The 20255-nt window shown below is 41.2% G+C and overlaps 1 protein-coding gene across 1 annotated transcript in view; it reads left to right on the top strand.

The window, feature by feature from the left end:
• LGR4 (leucine rich repeat containing G protein-coupled receptor 4) overlaps positions 1-20255 on the top strand; it is a 130228-nt gene that overhangs the window by 99672 nt on the left and 10301 nt on the right. Inside the window, exons 5-13 of the mRNA XM_034769845.1 lie at positions 9649-9864; positions 10839-10910; positions 12261-12329; positions 12904-12975; positions 13068-13139; positions 14172-14240; positions 15046-15117; positions 16668-16733; positions 18674-18745. Coding sequence (XP_034625736.1) covers positions 9649-9864; positions 10839-10910; positions 12261-12329; positions 12904-12975; positions 13068-13139; positions 14172-14240; positions 15046-15117; positions 16668-16733; positions 18674-18745 — 780 coding nt within the window. The remainder of the gene's footprint in view (positions 1-9648; positions 9865-10838; positions 10911-12260; positions 12330-12903; positions 12976-13067; positions 13140-14171; positions 14241-15045; positions 15118-16667; positions 16734-18673; positions 18746-20255) is intronic.

Below are 20255 nucleotides of genomic sequence, written 5' to 3'. Positions count from 1 at the left end.
ACTCCCCCAGCCTTCTGCCCTGCACCTCCCCCAACACCCAGCCTTCTGCCCTGCATCTCCACACACACACCACAGCCCTCTGCCCTGACCTCGAGTCGCCCCGCTCAGCCTGCTGCAGGCCTAGGTGAACAGAACCCCAGGCTGGAAGTGGGCTGAGCAGGCTGGCGGCGTAAGATCGGCATTTTAATTTAATTTTAAAGGAAGCTTCTTAAACATTTTGAAAATGTTGTTTACTTTACATACAACAATAGTTTAGTTATATAATATAGACTTACAGAGAGAGACCTTCTAAAAAACGTTAACATGTATTACCGGCACGCGAAACCTTAAATTAAAGTGAATAAATGAAGACTCGGCACTTCTGAAAGGTTGCCTATCCCTGGACTAGTCTCAGCGCAGGCTAATTAGTATGCACAAATAAGGGTGTACACACCTGCCAGCTCACGGGGCTGGCCAATGATATGCAGTTGCCAGTATATGAACTATAGAAATTAACTCTTTGATGTATAGCTTTAGAGGTAATGACACCTTGATCATTTTAAAAACAAAACCAAAAAACCTTTGGCTTCAGAACATTTACATTTCCCACTTCCTATGCTTGTGTGTTTGTGGTTTACTTTGCTGCATTTCATAGCTTTTATTATTAAACAGGAATTCAACTTCTGCTGTTCTTTTCTCAAAAAGTCTTAAAGATTTGAACTGTTTCAACACCAAACTCCCTTTGCATAAGCAAACTAGGGAAATGTGGTCTAGATTAAATTACAATAAGGTGGGTGCACAACTGATTGAAAGACCATTTTCAAAGGATAGTTATCAATGTTTTGCTGTCAGACTGGGAGGCCTGTCAAACTAGTGTGGCCGTGCAGGGGTCAGGCCTGGGGCTGGTTACTATTCAATATTTTCATTAATGACTTCAATAATGGTTTGGAGAGTACGCTTATAAAATTTGCAGATGGCACCATGCTGGGAGGGGTTGCAAGCACTTTGGAGAACAGGATTAGAATTCAAAAGAACCCTGACAAATTGAGAATTGCTCTGAATTCAACAAGATGAAATTCAATAAAGATAAGTGCAAAGTACTTCACTTAGGAAGGAAAAGTTGAATGCACAACTACAAAATGGGGAATAACCGACTAGGCAGTAGTACTCCTGAAAAGGATCTGGGAGTTATAGTGGATTACAAATTGAATGTGAGTCAACAATGTGATACAGTTGCAAAAAGGCTAATATTCTGGGGTGCATTTAATAGTAGTGTTGTATGTAAAGCAAGGGAGGTAATTGTCCTGTTCTGCTTGACGTAGGTGAGCCTCATCTTGTGTACTGGTTCCGCACTTTAGGAAAGATGTGGACAAAAGTGAGAGTCCAGAGGAGAACCTCAAAAATGATAAAAAGTTTAGAAAACCTGACCTATGAGGAAATGTTAAAATAACTGGGCACGTTTAGTGATGAGCAATTGTGATCAATTGTTCTCCACATCCACTGAAGGTAGGACAGGAAGTAATGGGGTCCATAGGTGCCGACTTCTGCTCCTGCCAGTGGGTGCTCGGCCCCCCTCTGCCCCCTCCCTCCCCCTATTCCAATTCCTTCCCCAAATCTTTGCCCTGGCCCCGCCTCTTCCCCGCCTCCTCCCCTGAGCACGCCACATTCCCACTCCTCTCCCTCCCTCCCAGCACGCTGCCAAACAGCTGTTTGGTGGCAGCTGGGCAGGAAGTGCTGGGAGGTAGGCGGAGGAGCGGGCATGTAGTGCGCTCAGGGCGGTGGGGGGGGGGGAGCTTGGCTGCCAGTGGGTGCAGAGCACCCACTAATTTTCCCCCGTGGGTGCTGCAGCCCCAGAGCACCCACAGAGTCGGCGCCTATGATGGGGTCAATCTGCAGCAAGGGAGATTTAGGTTAGATATTCGGAAAAACTTTCTAACTAGAAGCGTAGTTAAGCTCTGAAATAGGCTTGCAAGGAAGGTTGTAGAATCACCTTCATTGGAGGTTTTTAAGAACAAGTTGGACCAACACCTGTCAGGGATGGTCTAGGATTAATTGGTCCTCCCTCAGTGCGGAGGGCTGGACTTGATGACTTCTTGTGGTCCTTTTGAGCCCTACATTTCTATGATTCACAACTGAAGAATAAGAATTTGTTGCTGATTTGTTGCATAGAGCAGTGGTTCCCAACCAAGGGTACACGCAGAGGTCTTCCAGAGGGTACGTCAACTCATCTAGATATTTGTCTAGCTTTACAACAGACTACATAAAAAGCACTAGCGAAATCAGTACAGACTAAAATTTCATACAATGACTTGTTTATACTGCTCTATATACCATACACTAAAATGTAAGTATAATATTTATATTCCAGTTGATTTATTTTATAATTTATATGGTAAAAATGAGAACATAAGCAATTTTTCAGTAATAGTGTGCTGTGATACTTTTTTATTTTTATATCTGATTTTGTAAGCAAGTAGCATGGGCTGTGGGTATTGAAGGCAGGGCCCAAACAGCCTTGCACGGCCCCTCCCACAGTCTGCCCCCAGGCCCCTTCCTGTTTGCCAGGCTGTACTGCAGGAGGCTTTCTTCCCCCTCCCTCCCATGGCTGGCTGGGGCTGGGGCGTTAATGGGGGCCAGCCTGTGCTCTGGGACTGGGGGGGACGTGCTGCCCACTCACCCACCCACCCACCTGGCGTCCAGGGATGAGAGGGGCCATGCCACCCACTCACCCGCCTGGCGTTCCAGGGCTGGGGGCGCTAGGGTGGCCTAGGGGTGTGGGGAGGGAGGGGATGGTTGGCTGCCATGCTGGGAGGAGGGGGACTCTGGGCTTTGGGGCTGGGGGGGGGGAAGCGCTTAAGCAGAAGGGTTGGTCCGGGCTGGGGGCTAGCCTCCCCGAGTCCAGGATTCACCTGCTACCTATGAAGTAGTTTTTAAGTGAGGTGAAACTTGGGAGGTGCTCAAGACAAATCAGACTCCTGCAAGGGGTACAGTACTCTGGAAAGGTTGAGAACCACTGGCATAGAGAGCATGCTAAATACTAAAACAGTGTTAAAATATAACTCTCAAAGTGAATGTAGCCATTGCACAGAAAATGGGAAAGTAAGTTCGAAGAGAGTGGTGTTTTGTGCAGGAAAAGAATATGAAGTCTGTTTGCAAGCAAAGCCTGTCAGGCTCAGAGTATCAGGCAAGGAGTAGTACCATTTTGTCGACTTTTACTGGAAAGATCTTTCAATTTGATTCTGCTAGTAAAAGCTGCACCTTCTGTCGTGAGTACTTCAGATCTGGAGACTGAAACTGATGGCAGACATTCAGCCACCTAGGTTTTCCAGGTGTGAAGTCCTCATTTTAAATTCCCTGAAACCCAAAGAAATGTTGTGTAACCCAATAGCTTAGCTGGGTGGTAATTGAAGCAAAAACTAATTGTTACAAGTCCTTTGCTACTCTTTTTGAAAGAGAGATGAATCATTTTCCACATGAGGATGCATTATTATTGCGAATATCCATGATCAGAATTAATTTGGGAAAAAATATGATGGCAAAGCTAATCCTGTGCAGAGAACACTGATAGTGTTAACCTTTGGTTTTTTCCCCCTGGAGTTTGTTGGAAAGGATGCTTTGCCAGAAAGAGGGAAATCTTTGAATTTAGTTGGTGATATAATCCTTTATTTGTCAGTGTGATTCATTGTTCTGATATGAGGTTCAATAATATATTTTTAATAGTGTTATTCTCTGACATCAGTCACATGATGATGATGATGATGTGCGATCACTCGTTACCGAATAGGATCATCTTCCTTGGGAGTTATGGGTCCTCAGGTGGCTAACAAGGCCAGTCCTTGAACCACAAGTTCTATTACAATGAGGGCAGATGTTTTCAGGCTCAGCAGGAGGTTGTTGACCATGACTGGAGAACAGTCGTTCCTTCCTCCTGTGCCTCTTGTCCTCTTCGGCTTGTTGGCGAGCAAGTTCAAAATGCAGGGGACCATCACGTAGGACTTCACTCCATTTTTTAAGCAATCCTGGGCAAGTCTCTCCCAGGTATTAATGTCAATATTACATTTTTTAGGTTGTCCTTCAGGGAGTCCTTATAACGCTTCCGTTGTCCACCCACGTTACGGTACCCTTCTTTCAGCTGAGAGAACAGGACCTGTTTTGGGAGGCGATGGTCTGGCATCCTGACAACGTGACCAGTCCAGTGGAATTGCTGACTGATGATCATTGCCTCGATACTGGTGGTCTTTGCCTCTCCTAGAACACTAATATTGGTGCACCTGTCTTCCCATTTGATCTTCAGAATCTTACAGAGACAGTGCTGATGGTGCCAATCAATGACTTTCAAGTGGTGTCTATAGGTTGTCCAAATTTCGGACCCATACATTTCGGAAGTTGGGAGAATAACGGTTTGATAAACAAGAAGCTTGGTGTCTGTTCGAATGTTGTGATCTTCAAAGATCCTGTGCCGTAAATGAGAAAAAGCTATACTGGCACAGCTCAGGCGATGCTGAATTTCAGCATCAATATCTGCCTAGGATGAAAGATGACTTCCAAGATAGAGGAAATGATTGACATTCTCCAGTGCCACTCCATTGATTTTGATAGATGGGGCATGTAATAGCTCATTTGGAGAGGGCTGATAGAGTACTTTAGTCTTCTTGATATTAAGACTGAGATCAAGACATGCATAAGCATCAGCAAACACATTCAAGATAGTTTGAAGATCTTTCTCAGAGTGGGCAAAGATTGCGTTGTCATCAGCATACTGAAGTTCCACAATAGATGTTGTGGAAATCTTACTCTTGGCTTTGAGCCTGCTAAGTCTGAAAAGCTTTCCATCCATTCTGTAAGTGATTTCAATGCCAGCTGTAAACTTCCCAGCAATTAGGTAAAGAATGACTGCTATAAAAACCTCAAACATGGTTGGAGCGATGATACAGCCCTGTTTGACTCCTGTTTGTACTTTGAAAGGTTCACTCTGGGAGCCAGTGCTGCTCAGAACAGTCGCTTTCATGTTGTCATGAAACAATTTTAGGACATTGGATGTCCTGATAAATACATCAATCTTAGAAAGTACAGTCCAGAGGGCACGGCGATTCACTGAGTCAAAGGCTTCTGTTAGATCAATAAAAGCCATGTACAGTGGTCAGTTTTGCTCCCGACACTTTTCTTGCAGCTGCCATGCTGTGAAGACCATATCCACAGTTCCATGGTCGGAAACCACTCTGTGACTGGTAAAATTTCTTCTGACGGGGCAGAAGGCGGGTTTCAAGGATCCGCACCAGAACTTTGCCTGCAGTGGCTAGGAAGGAGATACCATGATAATTTCCACAATCCACTTTATCCCCTTTCTTGCCGAGGGTGACAATCGAGGCATCCATCATTTCACTGGGTATCTCCTCCTTTATCCAGATTTTAAGGGTAAGCAGGTAAAGCTGCTGAATTAGCTCTGGTCTACCGGTTTTGAAGATTTCAGTAGGGATCCCATCTAGACCTGCTGCCTTGTTGTTCTTCATCTGCATGGCGGCATTGTGCACCTCATACAAATTGGGAGGGTCTCCGAACTCATCTCTAAATGGTCGTTGAGGGATTTGCTCAAGGACTTCATCTACAGCCATAGAATTACGGTTAAGGAGATCTTCAAAATGTTCTTTCCAGCGAGAATTGATGGCTTCGTTGTTCTTCAGAAGTGTGGTTCCGTCCTTAGAGCGAAGAGGATTTATACCGTGACAAATTGGCCCATAAACAGTCTTGGTGGCACTAAAGGAACCACATGTATTGTGGATGTCCACCAGATGTTGGAGTTCTTGTGCTTTCTCAGTCCACCATTTGTTCTTAAGTTCTCTGGTTTTACGTTGTACTTCCGTTCTTGCCTTGGTTGTACTTCCGTTCTCGCTTCTCTCTTTATATTACAATTATATTACAATTTGTCATTCTGCCAAGCATTAAATGTCATTCTCTTCTCATTGATGAGTTGCTCAATTTCAGCATCATTCTTGTCAAACCAGTCCTGATGTTTTCTGGTGTGGTAGCCTATGGTTTCCTCACAGGCATTGATGATTACTGCTTTCAACTGGCTCCAATGTTCCTCAATTTCTTCTGGAAACTCTGATGGGAGCTTTTCTTCTAAGACTGCTTGGAAGTGGTCACGCTTAATAGGGTCCTTCAAGTCTTGAACCTTCAGTTTGCATCTGACCTGCTTCTTTTGCAGCCTCCATTTGGGAGTGATCTTAATTTTCATTGTGGATCGAATAAGGCGATGGTCAGTCCAACAGTCATCAGCACTTGTCATTGTTCTTGTGAGAAGTATGTCACTATGATCTCGGGTTCGAACTATGACGTAGTCAAGGGGATACCAGTGCTTTGATCGTGGGTGTCTCCAAGATGTTTTGAACTTTTCCCTTTGTCAGAAAAGGGTGTTTGTAATAATATGTTCATGTTCAGCACACTTGGTCAGGAGGAGAATTCCATTTGAATTACTGTTGCCAACTCCTTCTTTCCTAATTGTTCCTTTCCACAGGTCTGAGTCTTGTCCAACATGTGCATTGAAATGCCCCAGAAGGATGATCTTGACTGCTGTAGGGGTCTCTGATAAAATAGTTTCCAACTGAGAATAAAAATCTTCCTTTACATTCTCATCGGCATCCAGTGTTGGTGGATAGGTCCTAACAATAGTTGCCTGTTGATTTTTGGTGAGCCTCAGTTGGAGTGTCAAAAACCACTCATTGATGCCAACTGGTACCTCAGAGAGGCACCTTACGAGCTTGTTCTTCTTCGAGTGATTGTTCACATCCATTACACATTAGGTGCGCGCGCATCGTGTGCACGGATGTCGGAAACTTTTTCCCTCAGTGGCTCCCATTGGGCCGGCAGGGTCCCCCCTCCCGCCAGAGCGGTGTCCTGCTCTAGTGTATATATATCCCTGCGGGCCCGACCCTCCCTCAGTTCCTTCTTACCGTCCGTGGCGGCGTTGGAACAACTCTGTCTCTCGTCTGAGAGTGTCCCTTAGCGTAGTAGTTAGTGTTAATCTTAGCAGTTATCAGTTCTTTAGTAGCTAGTGTTAATCTTAGCAGTTATCAGATCTTTCGAAATACATCTCACGGCGTGGTATCTCTCTGGCTAAACGATACGGAGCACAGGTGCTCCCACCAGGTCCAGCAAATTCTTCTTGGTAGTAGGAAGCCCTCCACAAGAGTGACCTACCTTGCCAAATGGAAGAGGTTCTCCCACATGTGTGAGCCTCATCACATACAGCCTCTGCAGGCCTCCGTCCCATCAATTCTGGACTACTTGCTGCACCTCAAGCATCAAGGGCTCGCCCCCGCCTCAATTAAAGTGCATCTGGCTGCCATATCGGCGTTCCACCCTGGAGAGTTGGGAGTTCCGGTGTTCTCCAATGCCACAGTAGTCCGATTCCTCAAGGAGCTGGAGAGGGTGTTTCCCTACAAGCCACCGCAGCCTACATACCCTTGATGTCCGTAGAGCCTTGGCATTTTATCTAGAACAGACCAGGCCATTCCGCAAGTCGATGCAACTTTTCATTGCCATTGTGGAGAGAATGAAAGGCCAGCCTATCTCGGCGCAACGCTTGTCAGCATGGATTGTGCTTTGCATATGCACATGCTATGAGCTCGCCAACGTACCAGCCCCGGAGATCAGGGCTCACTCGACTAGGGCCCAAGCGTCTTCGGCGGCTTTCTTGGTGCAGGTTCCACTCCAGGAAATCTGTAAAGCAGCCACCTGGTCGTTGGTGCATACGTTCACAGCCCACTACGCGATCCATCATCAGACCAGAGAGGACGCGGTGCTCGGCAGGGCTGTGCCTCAATCAATTGTTCCTTGACTCCTACCCTCCTCCACTGGTAAGCTTGTGAGTCACCTAATGTGTAATGGACGTGAACAATCATTCGAAGAAGAAAAAACGGTTACCTACCTTCTGTAACGGTTGTTCTTCAAGATGTGTTGTTCACGTCCATTACACTTCCCACCCTCCTTCCCCTCTGTCGGAGTCACCGGCAAGAAGGAACCAAGGGAGGGTCGGGCCCGCAGGGATATATATACGCTAGAGTGGGGCGCCGCTCTGGCAGGAGGGGGACGGGAGCCGCCCTGCCGGCCCGACGAGAGCTGCTGAGGGAAAAAGTTTCCGATGTCTGTGCACGCGATGCGTGCAAACCTAATGTGTAATGGACGTGAACAACACATCTCGAAGAACAACCATTACAGAAGGTAGGTAACCATTTTTTCTTTATAGCAAAGCCCACTCCATGCAATCGGGGTTCATCTATAGATTTTTCCCGTCCAGAAGAGGTGTATCCTGCTTTCTCCTCCCTCACCTGTCCTTCATCAGCTCTTCTCGTTTTGGTCAAAGCAGCAATATCGATGTTAAACCGACTCAGTTCATGAGCAATAATGGCTGTATGTCACTCTGGTCGGTCGCTGTTTGAGTTGTCCATCAGGATACATACGTTCCAAAATTGAAAAGTTTCTTACATTTTTAATTGCTGAGGTAGTGATCCTGCTGGATGCGGCTATCCAGCAAAGAGAAACAGAGGCAAAACTATTTTTAGGGTACCCTTTCTAACCCCCTCCCATGTGGGGTGAGCAAAGTGGATCCTAAAAAGGACTGCTCAGTCGTGGGTGTAGCTGCCGAGATGCTCGACCCGTCTCAATCCTCGAGCAAGACGATTGTATCACACACCCACGGCCTGTGTGTCAGTCTGTGACTAGGAACTTCTGGATTTCACTATCCTGTTCCCGCTGCCACTCGCCAATCACCACCGGACTTTTGACTTGTACAAATGTTATTTTCCCAAAAAACTGGAAGATTAAAGTGGGGAGACTGGTGCACAACAGTCACCACACTACCCTTGACAGATGGAGGACTTGAACCGTGGACGAGGACGATTGGAACCATGGACACCATGACGATTGGAAAGCCTCTATTTGATGCAGCCTTCATCCACCTTCACAGCCATTGTAACATTACACAACAGTTTCACCTCCACTGTGCAGTTATCCTCCATCTGCTCTGCAGTTAGGGACTTCTTGGATCACACTTTGTCTGGAACCTCGCCCTTGACCGTTCTGCCATGGGTGACCCTAAGGGAGTACATGACTCCAGGCAGCATCGCTCTTGGGGTCATTGAGACACGCAAGCCTCTCCACCACTACAAGGTGGTGATCCATGGAGAGGATCAGTCACATGAGTAGTACAGTAATAACAGAAAGCAACACACTAATAGTATCTAATACTATTTACAGTGTACCTACAGAGAGGATTTCAGTCAAGATAATGTAGTTTAATGCATTAAAATCATCTCTTTGTAAATTTGTTCCAGTAATGTGTACTGCTGTGCATAGTGGAGTCTTCTGTAGAATTGTTATCCATTCAGATTTTATAAAGATGATTGTAATTTTAAAAATTATTTTACTGTGTTAAATATGGACAGGAAAAGAATAATTTTGCTATTTGAATGATCTGAGCTGTTTATTTGGATAAAAAAATGTTCATGGCCCTTTCAGCGGCATCTCAAAACTTCTCAAAACTTTCAGGTGATGAATTCTTCCCGTAAAACTATTTGAGTTTTTAAATATATTTGTGTGTTTTAATCCATACTTGTACTTAACAAAGACTTGTGAACTTCACTAATTTCAATTATTTTTGTTTCTATTTAGGCGTTTAGATGCTAACCATATTACTGCAGTCCCAGAAGACAGTTTTGAGGGTCTTGTCCAGCTACGTCACCTGTGGCTGGATGACAACAGCTTGACAGAAGTCCCCATTCATCCACTCAGCAATCTTCCTTCTTTGCAGGCCTTAACTCTGGCTCTCAACAAAATAACACACATTCCTGACTTTGCATTTACAAACCTTTCAAGTCTCGTTGTTCTGTGAGTATTAGCAGCTTTTCACTTTACAACTCAATTTGATCCTCCAAGTGTGGACCTGATTCAGCTAGGATTGCAATGAGAAGTGTGTTCTGTTCTGTTTCACTTCAGGTGGCTAATAGTTTGTAACCCAGAAACACCACAAACTGGTACAATTATCATCTGTATTAGAGAGGTCTACACTACCAGAAAATCAAAAATGCTATGACTGAGATTGCTCCATGATTTTCAGTTGTCTCTTTTTGGTAACATAGTCATTCTTGAAAACTGACAACTGAAAAAAGTTGGCAAAAGAAGGCATTGTAGTTTTTAAGAGATGGAAATGTCATCTTCTTCAGGCTTGTTCCGTATGGGATATTTTTCATATGCTTTATTTAGTCTTAAATGTGCCTGGGACTGGTGTTAACACTAGAGCTGGGCCAAATGTTTTGAGTTTTTGAATTATTTTTTTTAATTCAAATTTTCATCACATTTTTGGGGGTTTCTCAACTAACTGTAGAGATGGTTGGAAGTTTTCAGTTTTCAAAAAGTTCTGTCAGTTTCAAAAAGCCAGCAAAAAATAATTAAACTTTCATGACTCTCTCTTTTTTGTGGAGGTGGTTTTTGGTTTTGGTTTGGAACTACTCTAGTTGTTTGCACCATTTTGCTTGAAGACTATTTAAAAACCTTAGCTATAAACTGAAGGCCCCACTTCAGCACTTGGAAATTAATTGCAGTTTTGTCAGAATCAGGAGTGCTGAACAGGGCCTCAGGTAGGTAATTGTGATGATATCCAATATCTTGTTCTCCTCTTAGATTGTGATATCTCTTGTCTGGTAATAGAGGCATTCTTTTGTAAAGTATCACTTCCCCTCACCCTTTAATCGTTTTTCTAAAACATCCTGCTATTGTAATATCAATTAGTCAAATTTATGTTAATTTTATAACTTATCCATGAGAAACTGATTATTTTTAAACTGATTTTGTTGTCTCTTTAGGCATCTTCATAACAATAAAATAAAAACAATAGGAAAACATTGTTTTGATGGATTAGACAACCTAGAAACTTTGTAAGTACATTTTCTGTGTTCATTTATTGGTCTGTGTTTGTAGAAATCTCTGTAACAGACTAGTTATGGAAACTAGCACTTCTGACAAAAGACTTGGAAAAAATTGTTCAGATATCCCTAAGTTTATAATTAAAGTGTTATAGCTAATAACAAGTATTTATTTACCTCAACTTACTTTTAGCAATAAACATATTGCACAAATATGTTGCCAATTGTCTTTGACAATACTAATTACTTCAGTCCTTGTGTAATAGTGAGATATGCTTGAATGTCAATGGATAAAATAATCTTGAGTTTAAGACAGAGAGCTCAGAAGCAAAGTTTATAGCCATTTAAGTGTTTTGTATGATATTGCATGGATTACAGATTTCCTTTCAGCTTGCTTCATGAATCTCTAGTAAGCAATATTTCACTAACAAAAAAATTTTGTTACATTTAAAGAATGCAGAAAATATCTATGATGAAATCCTGCCCCACTGAACCAGTGACAGCTCCCACTAGTTAGAGAGGTGGTGGAATTTTACTCCTACTTTGTGAGAGTTTGGAGGAGGAACTTTACTTGCTCCAGAAACCCTGTAAATCTTTATTTAATATTTAGAACAGTCAGTTATCAGGGTAAAGTTGTAATTTGATATCTTTTAAAGTTAGAAACCAGTTCTAGGTTTTGTTTTTTTTTAATAAATCTTTTACTTCTCAGCTGGAAGGAAAGTACACTCTTTGGGCCTAGTCCTGCAGCCCTTCTCAGGGGAAAAATCAATAAGAACGTAGTCTGAGGAAGAGCTACATGATTTTGCCCTGTGACATTACCTTCTGCATTTTTGTGAAACAAACAGCCAGCATAAAACTGAGAGCTTGACTGGCTCTTGAGCTGGAATGGTGACAGAGCAACTATGATTAGTTTATTGTGTAGCTGAACAGTAAATGTTTCCAACAAATCCACTTTGCTAATGTAACAAGGATTTGTATATTAGGATTTACATGATTGTATCGTACTTGACTCTACCTCTTCTTTTGTTCAGTTATAATAGTTGTCTTTACTAGAAGGTCTGTAGGTCCTGCTATTCTCTTGTGGCTGATATTGGTGTATATTAGAGATTTTCTGAATAGGCTATACAAAATTGTCATTCGTATCTGCACCTTTTTTGAGTTTTTTTTAAAGACTAAATTTTAGTTTTAAAGGCTTCTGAAGGATAAAATCATCATTAAGATAAACCAGTGTCTAAAGAAGTATATAGCTTCACTGTATGGAGATTATATATACGGTATATAAATCAAACAATTTAACATTAGGTATCCACTGAAAATATGTTGCTAGCACTGAGTGTTTGCTGATGTTGCTATTTCTACTAGGGATTTAAATTATAACAACATGGTAGAATTCCCTGAAGCCATTAAAGCACTTCCAAGCCTAAAGGAGCTGTGAGTATTACTACATCTTATTCTACCCATTTTCTTTATCCTTTTCACAAATAAAAAAGCAATCCTAACTCCAAGGTTAGGAATGCCTCTATTGTCCCATTACCCAGTAATCTGAAATGGACTAGGTTATGGTAAGCAATACTCTAATTAGAGGCGGGCATAATCAGCAGTTAGTGAGAGAGTCTATTATTTTTTGAGTGATAAAAATAAGCAAATTATTCAGGATAGCAATTAACATAGATCTTAACCATCAGCTATTTGGACATTGTTTTGGGGCCTCCAGTAGCAAAATTATGTAATTACTGATCATTATGCTTTTTTAAAAAACATTTTATCACAGATAGATGCAGAGTGTAGCTTTCTCCCCTGAAATATTTCCATTTTAAGTACTGATATATAGTCGACAAAGGTCTGATCCTTCAGTTGTGCATAGTCTCATTTGACTTCAGTGCAACTGTTTGCAGGATTGAGCTCTGAGTTTGTGTATTATTTGAACACTAGCCAAATGACAGTTGATCGACCCTAATGATGCTATATTTTAAGATTTATTTCTCTTTTGTCAATATATTTTTAGGGGATTTCACAGTAATTACATTTCCATAATCCCCAATGGTGCATTTGAGGGAAATCCCCTTCTAAGGACTATGTAAGTATTATTTTGTGTGTATTTGTAGTCTAATTATCAGACAGTGATTGTATGAACTGATGGGAGACTGAAATCTGTTTTCAATTCCTCAGACATTTGTATGATAATCCTCTCTCTTTTGTGGGGAACTCGGCATTTCAGAATTTATCAGATCTGCACTCCTTGTAAGTACTTTCTCAATTTATAACAGAATATCTGAAGTGAAATAGCATGTCTGTGCCCCTAGAATAACTGATTTTGCTGGTCAGATGTTGCTTCATGCACAATTTTTATTTGCACTTAGTTTTAATAAACTTTGCTGTTTGTTCTTGAAATGTCCAGTAGTTTGAGAGTCTGATGGATAGTCTTAAAATTTTTTTGTTCTCCTGACTAACTCGCATAAGAAAAGTAACCTAAAGCCAAATACTCAGTTCCTTGTCCAGACAAATTCCCACTGAAGCCAGTGGAGCCTATATATATTTCTGAATATGGATGGACATTGGGAATGTGTTTGCAGGCAAGTACATGCACACTTTGAAAAAGATTGCTAGTCTGGGGGTTCTGAGTAATGAGTAAGTAAAAACTGACTTAAAAACTTCAAGATTTGAGTCACAATCAAAAGATTTTATAGTATACTGTATACTTTATACTATATTCAGAACATATATCTAAATGGCACTTTCAAGTGGATGGATCCTGCTTAGGTACAAATGCGGGATCCCACTTGGGTGCCAATCCCAGGATCTCCTAATCAAAGACTAATATGTTTTAGTATGTTAGATAGGGGGTGATATTTGCAGAACTACTGTGGTGCCTCCTTCATGCTGATCCTTCAAATGGCACACATGTAAAAATCAGCACTGATCTTATTTGTTGAAATGGAGTAGCTTTGGAAGCTGGATCACAGCACCATCTGCAGAAAATTAGCACATTAGCAGTGTTCTGCATTCCAAGCATGATTCTGACAGAATATCACCTGCTTTCATAGCATTTGATTAAACATATTTTTACTTTAGGTGTATTCAACGAGTGTCTTTAGACCTACAGTGTAACCAAAATTCATTGAGGCAATCCATTGATTAGTATGTAACTTTCTAATGAAAACTTCCATAACAGGATAAAAGGATTGTCCCCCTTCCTCCTTCCACCTCCTCCACCCCCCACATCTCCCACAATTTCCATAATATAATTTACAGATAATCTACCTGTTTATTTAGGGTCATTCGGGGTGCCAGCATGGTGCAGTGGTTTCCTAATTTGACAGGAACCAGTAATCTGGAGAGCCTGTAAGTATCTTCTACCAAACACTGCCAATACAGTAATTTCTTGTTCTGTCTCTTCTTGGAACAATTAGTATTAAAATTAACTTCCAATGGTAGAAGTGTGGCTTAGTGAACAGGGCTGGAAGCCAGGAGATCTTGAGTCTATTCCTACCTATCTATTTTAGGTAATTATATGACTGCCATTACAAAAGTAACGGAGTGCCTCACAATTTTGAATGTATTTACTTGTGAGGCTTCAGCTGGAGTACAGTGTCCAATTCTGGGTGCCTCATGTGGTAAAGATGTGGATATGTTGGAGAGAGTCCAGAGGAGCACAACAAAAACGATAAAGGGTTTAGAAAACGTGACGTCTGAGGAAAGATTAAAATAACTGAGCATGTTTAGTTTTGAGAAAAGAAGACTGAGGAGGGACCTGATAAATCTGCAAATATGTTAAGGGCTGTTATAAAGAAGATGGTAATCAATTGTTTTCCACAATTCACTGAAGGTAGGACAAGAAGTAATGGGGTTAATCTGCGGTAAAGAAAATTTAGGTTAGATATTAAGAAAAACTTTGACTATAAGGGTAGTTAAGTATTGGAATAGGTTACCAAGTGAAGTTGTGGAATCCCCATCGTGGAAGGTTTTTAAAAACAGGTTAGATAAACGCCTGTCAGAGGGGGTTGAGATTTACTTGGTCCTGCCCCACTGCAAGGTCTTGGACTAGAAGACCTCTGATGGTCTCTTCCAGCCCTACATTTCTGAGACCTACTATATACTGTTTGAGCATTCAAACATGTATGTGTTTTTTTGTTTGTTTTTAACACAGGACTCTTACAGGCACCAAGATAAGCAGTATTCCCATTAACCTATGCCAAGAACAAAAGATGCTTCGGACTTTGTAAGTCAATATTTCCTGCTCCTGTTTTACCAACAGTAAAAAATAATTTGATAGCGATATATTGCACTATATTTAAAGAAAGTGTCATTGCTCAAAGTCGCTCTGTCAACGTTGGTAGGTCCCAAAATTGTTCAAATATCTGATCCCTCTTTGACTCCTCTGGAGTCCTGGTGCTGCAAAGTATTATGTTGATATACCAAATCAAGTCCTTGAAACAGCAATGTGTTTATTGAAGTACACGGTGTTTCTTCACCTGTGGTGGTGTACAGCTGTAAGGATGTCAGTGTAACAGCATTTGCATGGGAATGTCTTCACATTTCATTGTGCCACCCACTTGCTCTCCAGACCACACTCATCATCCACATTTGGAGAGTAAAGAAGAGTGGCACTCATAACTACATAATGGAGAATAGAAAGTTGGGGTGGAGGAAAAGAATGGTAAAGTGCATGAGAGAGATAGGAGGCATGCACTCAGAAGGTAAAAGTAAATGATGGGGAGAGGGCAAATTAGAAAATAAAAATGTATTTAAGAAAGAGGATAGGTTTTGGGGGGAGTAGGGAAAAGATAATTGCAAAGGATAAATTCTTCTCACTGAAAAAGACTGGGGGGAATATGTCTTCTGTTTTATAGACAGGAAAGACAGCAGAGCATTGTGCTTTCTCTGTCAACCATTGGCTTTTTGAATCTCTAGTTTAATGGTAGTTTGGCTGTTTCCAGACCCCTTTCTTGCCACCCTGTCCCAGCACCCCCTAAAAAAATCTGAAAACTTTCCCAGCTTTGGATGGGGAGTGATCTGCACACTTTGAACAGATCTGAATTACATCCACATGTCAGAGATCACCCTTCCATTTCTTGTGGAAAACATGCGCCTTTAATTTTGAACTATCAAAATTGAGGGGATTTATACAGTAGTTATTTTCCCACTGCATGGATTAGTTGGTCATGTTTTGTGCACTATTTTATATGCATAGCTAATAGCAATACCTACAATTAACACTTGCCTGACACTTTCCATTATATAGTTTTAGTTGTTTATAATTTTGCCAAACTTTAGCCTTTTGGGCTGATTTTTTTTTCATGCTTGCTGTCTGTCTCAGGCTGAATATTTCTGAAAAGTCTTCAGTAAAAATGGTTAAGCCATTTAAGAGAATGAGAGTGAAAAATAGATGGGTTTGTCAATGTTACAAGAACTGAGAGAATGTTCTCTTGTATTTAAAATACGAAGCTAGGATTCAGGGATGCTTTATGAGCAACCTTGAGTCTGGCATTTCCTCACTTTCGAAGTTTGACTTCGCAACCTTTACGTTGTTTTTCATAGCTTTTTGTATGTAATAGGTAGAGCCAGTATACATAATGGGGGCCAGTTGCTGGGGAGCATAGCTGTGAATCCCCTGACTTTTGTGTGTCTTTAAAATGTCTTCAGTTTTTTTCTAGAACTGTGGTAGCAGGATGGTTGGTATGCTGATTTTTATTTAATTTATGGTTGCAGTAAAGTAACATTTCAAATAGAGCAGAGTTAAACTAACCACTCTCTATTGTCTATTTCAAGGGACTTGTCTTATAATAACATAAAAGAGCTTTCGAGTTTTAAGGGCTGCAGTTCCTTAGAAGAAATGTAAGTAGAAATGTATGTTAATTATCCTAAATAACCCTTAGTGTACTGAGTCCACAGCTTCAAATACTGAGTTCTTGTACTTAACATCTGACAGAAAATGTAATAGATTTTTAGGACCAGAAGAGAATCTTATGATCAGTCTGACCCCCTGTATAACATAGGCCAGAGAATTTTACCCATTGAGTTCACTCACATAGTCAGAGGTTTCACATTTCTTCTTATTTGGACACACAAATTATGAAAGACTCAGTAATCCTGCTTTTCATAGCAAGCTTGTCATATTTATAAATATGCACTCCTCATCTTTGCTATCCCCACTGCTTAATCCCTTGGTTTCTGTAACCTTCTCTTCCCTACTGTAACCTTCGCTCCCCTCCCAACTTTTCTCAGTCCTCTCCATCTATCCAACATGGCACTGTTAAAAGTCCTCTTCCTGTCCAAGAAACACTTTTCCCTCTCAAATCCCTTCTTTGTTTTTCCTGTGTTTTACCACATCAGATAAAGCTCCTCATCCTCTCCTTCCAAGCCCAATATAATCTTTCCCCTGCTTATATCTCTGCTCCCATTTCTACCCCTGGTGCTCTCCCAGTCCTCTTTTCTTCTTGTGCCATTAGTCTTTCTTTCACTCTCAGCTTTGCACCTTCCAATGTGTAACCTTCTAGTCTTGGATCTGTCTCCAAATCCTTGCCTGTCAAGACCCCATAAAACCTACTTTTTTCAAGTATCCAGCCAGTCTGCTTTCCTTCTTGCCTCATTCTCTTGTCATGTGCTCTCTTGTCAGAGGCCAGTTGTACAACATGCTGAGTTTCAGCTTCCACTGAAGTAATTGAGAGTTGAGTGTGGTAGGCACCTTGCAGGTTTAGGCCCTTAGATTGTGAATTCTTCAGGGCAGGGAATATATTGTACATTCTAAAGTGCCTGGTCAATTTATGAGACCACATAATTTGATTTTTAATAAGGATAAATTTATCTGATTGAAAAATAGCTGATAATTTAAAAAATATATATAACAATGCTCCAATCTCCACCACTTTCTTCCACTGCCAGGAACAGTCCTGTGGTTGAAGGCAGCATAAAAATGCACCATCCCCTGCTGCCCTTAGAGAAAAGTGTTGATATTTCATCCACCGGTAAGCAGGTGGAGTAAACAGATGAATCTTGTCCTGTGCTCTGACTGTCAGTCCAACAGAGATCAAGTTTTCTATCAAGGGCAGCGAGTTCTGGGGCCAGTTGCCCTCCGCTAAATCTATCTTGCCTCATGTTCCTTAGAGTTCAGATTTATGGCCTAGAATGCAGGAGCACCTCAATGAATGTTGACTATCAGATGGGCGCATAGGAAGAGAATGAATTGGCAATATAACCTGCCCATTAGCTCTTGCATAATGAAGGGTCTCTCAGTGCTTTCCTTTTATAAATCCATATTTTAAGAAGTAATAGTTCACTCTGGGTTGGCGCTTGGCCTAAATCATCTCAACCTCGAAGTGAGTAGGTTTGTTTTAAATGCCAAGGTGCATCTGTGTCACAAAGTGACACTTATGGCTTGGAGGTAGTTCAAACCTTACTTGTCGATGTTCACCTCTGCCAAATGGGTTGTGAATTAAAATGGGCTGGAAACTCCATAAGGGGGCTCCAAATATTGAATTAGCCTCTCAAGAGAAAATAGCCATGCATATTGTGGTGAAGTGGAGAACAGTTATTTAAACAGTGGGCCCAAAATGGAGGAATGATCAGAAAAATAATTTCATCTGTCAATGGTATTGATTAGTATCTTTCTTATCTTATTCCCATTGTTCTGATTTGCTAAAATCTGTGGAGAGACAGACTGAAGAAAGCAGTAGAGGATAATATACTAAGAGATGAGGGAAAAAACAAAAGCCAAATATTCCTCATTTTGGAGGAAATTAGCCTCCAAATAACTTCCCCTCCCCCTTGCATTCCAGTTCCTTACAACATAATCAAATCCAGGAAATCAAAGAAGACACCTTTCAGGGACTAACTTCCCTACGCATCCTGTAAGTACATATATTTTTACTTACTTATTTTTAACTATATATATGTTTACTTTCTGAATACTATGGGACGTAAATTATGATTCATAACTAAATATGTGGGTTTGAAGGTAATAATCTGTCTTGTATTAATAGGCTAGATGTTCTATATCCCAAGGCAAAGCTAACCGTGATCTATACCAGGGGTAGGCAACCTATGGCACACATGCTGAAGGCAGCACACAAGCTGATTTTCAGTGGCAGTCACACTGCCCAGGTTCTGGCCACCGGTCTGGGGGTCTCTACATTTTAATTTAATTTTAAATGAAGTTTCTTGAACATTTTAAAAACCTTATGTACTTTACATACAATAATAGTTTAGTTATATATTATAGACTTATAGAAAGGGACCTTCTAAATATGTTAATATGTATTACTGGCACTCAAAACCTTAAATTAGAGTGAATAAATGAAGATTTGGCACACCACTTCTGAAAGGCTGCCGACCCCTGATCTATACGATAGTTACTGTTTTTATTAGGCACCAGTTTTACTCTTTTTCCGTACTTAATATTTATATATATTAATATAAATACATTGCAAGAAAATATGTATTTTGCATACCAAGTTTGGTAAAAAGGGGTTCTTGTCATTTTTATAATTAAGTTAATTATTTTTACCTGAAGTGAATTGCAAAAAGCAGTATAAGTAAAGTAGGGCAAATGTCATTCTCCCAGCCCTAAAGTAGTAAACATGAACACAGTTGCCAACTTTCATGCAGTAAATAAGCACTCTGACTTTCAAAATAAGCCAAAAATCAAACTAATCCCATTTCAAAACAAGGCCAAAGCAAGCCAATTCCTAAGAACCCCAACACTCTGTGACTAGATTCCCCCCCCTATTGTGTAGTTGGGGACTGTGGTGGGCCCGCTGTGCACCCCTGACTCTCTTCTCCCCCCCCCTTGCCCCTTTGGCCCCTGCTTGCTGGGAGCCGATCAAAAACAAAAGAAGCAACAAGCTGCTACAAGCCAAACAAACTACAAGCCAAAAACTAGCCCAATTTCTGCGTTTTTTTCCCACAGGTTTGGCATGCCTGCTTTTAAATGGACAAATAGTAAGGAGTTTGAGAGCAATAGAGGTTAAATTTCTTGGGAGATTTTTCTGGCTGCGCACTGTCGTGTTAATGTTTTTGCTGGAGCACTACTATATGTGTTTTACTTGATGGTGCCAGATTTATAATATGAAACAATGTATTGGTAAACATTAGGACTTAAAATGTGGTTGATAATACGAAAGTGTTCATTACTTATTGAGGAGCTAATAAAAGGGAGTTATGAGATCCCAGAAATTCACAGCTGCTATTAAGTAAATAATAGCAGCAGTTAGTCACTACGGTGTAAGGCCTCCGGGCTTGATCCTGCATGTGAAAACTCGCTGCTCTCTCCATCTTATTTATATTACAGTAACACTCCAAAGCTGTAGTCAGAGTCCCATTGTGTTGTACAGATATAAAATAAGACCTGTTCTTGTCCCA

This window comes from Trachemys scripta, chromosome 4 (genome assembly GCF_013100865.1).
Source record: "Trachemys scripta elegans isolate TJP31775 chromosome 4, CAS_Tse_1.0, whole genome shotgun sequence".
Classification (NCBI taxonomy): Eukaryota; Metazoa; Chordata; order Testudines; family Emydidae; genus Trachemys; species Trachemys scripta.
This window is presented reverse-complemented; position numbering and strand designations above follow the sequence as displayed.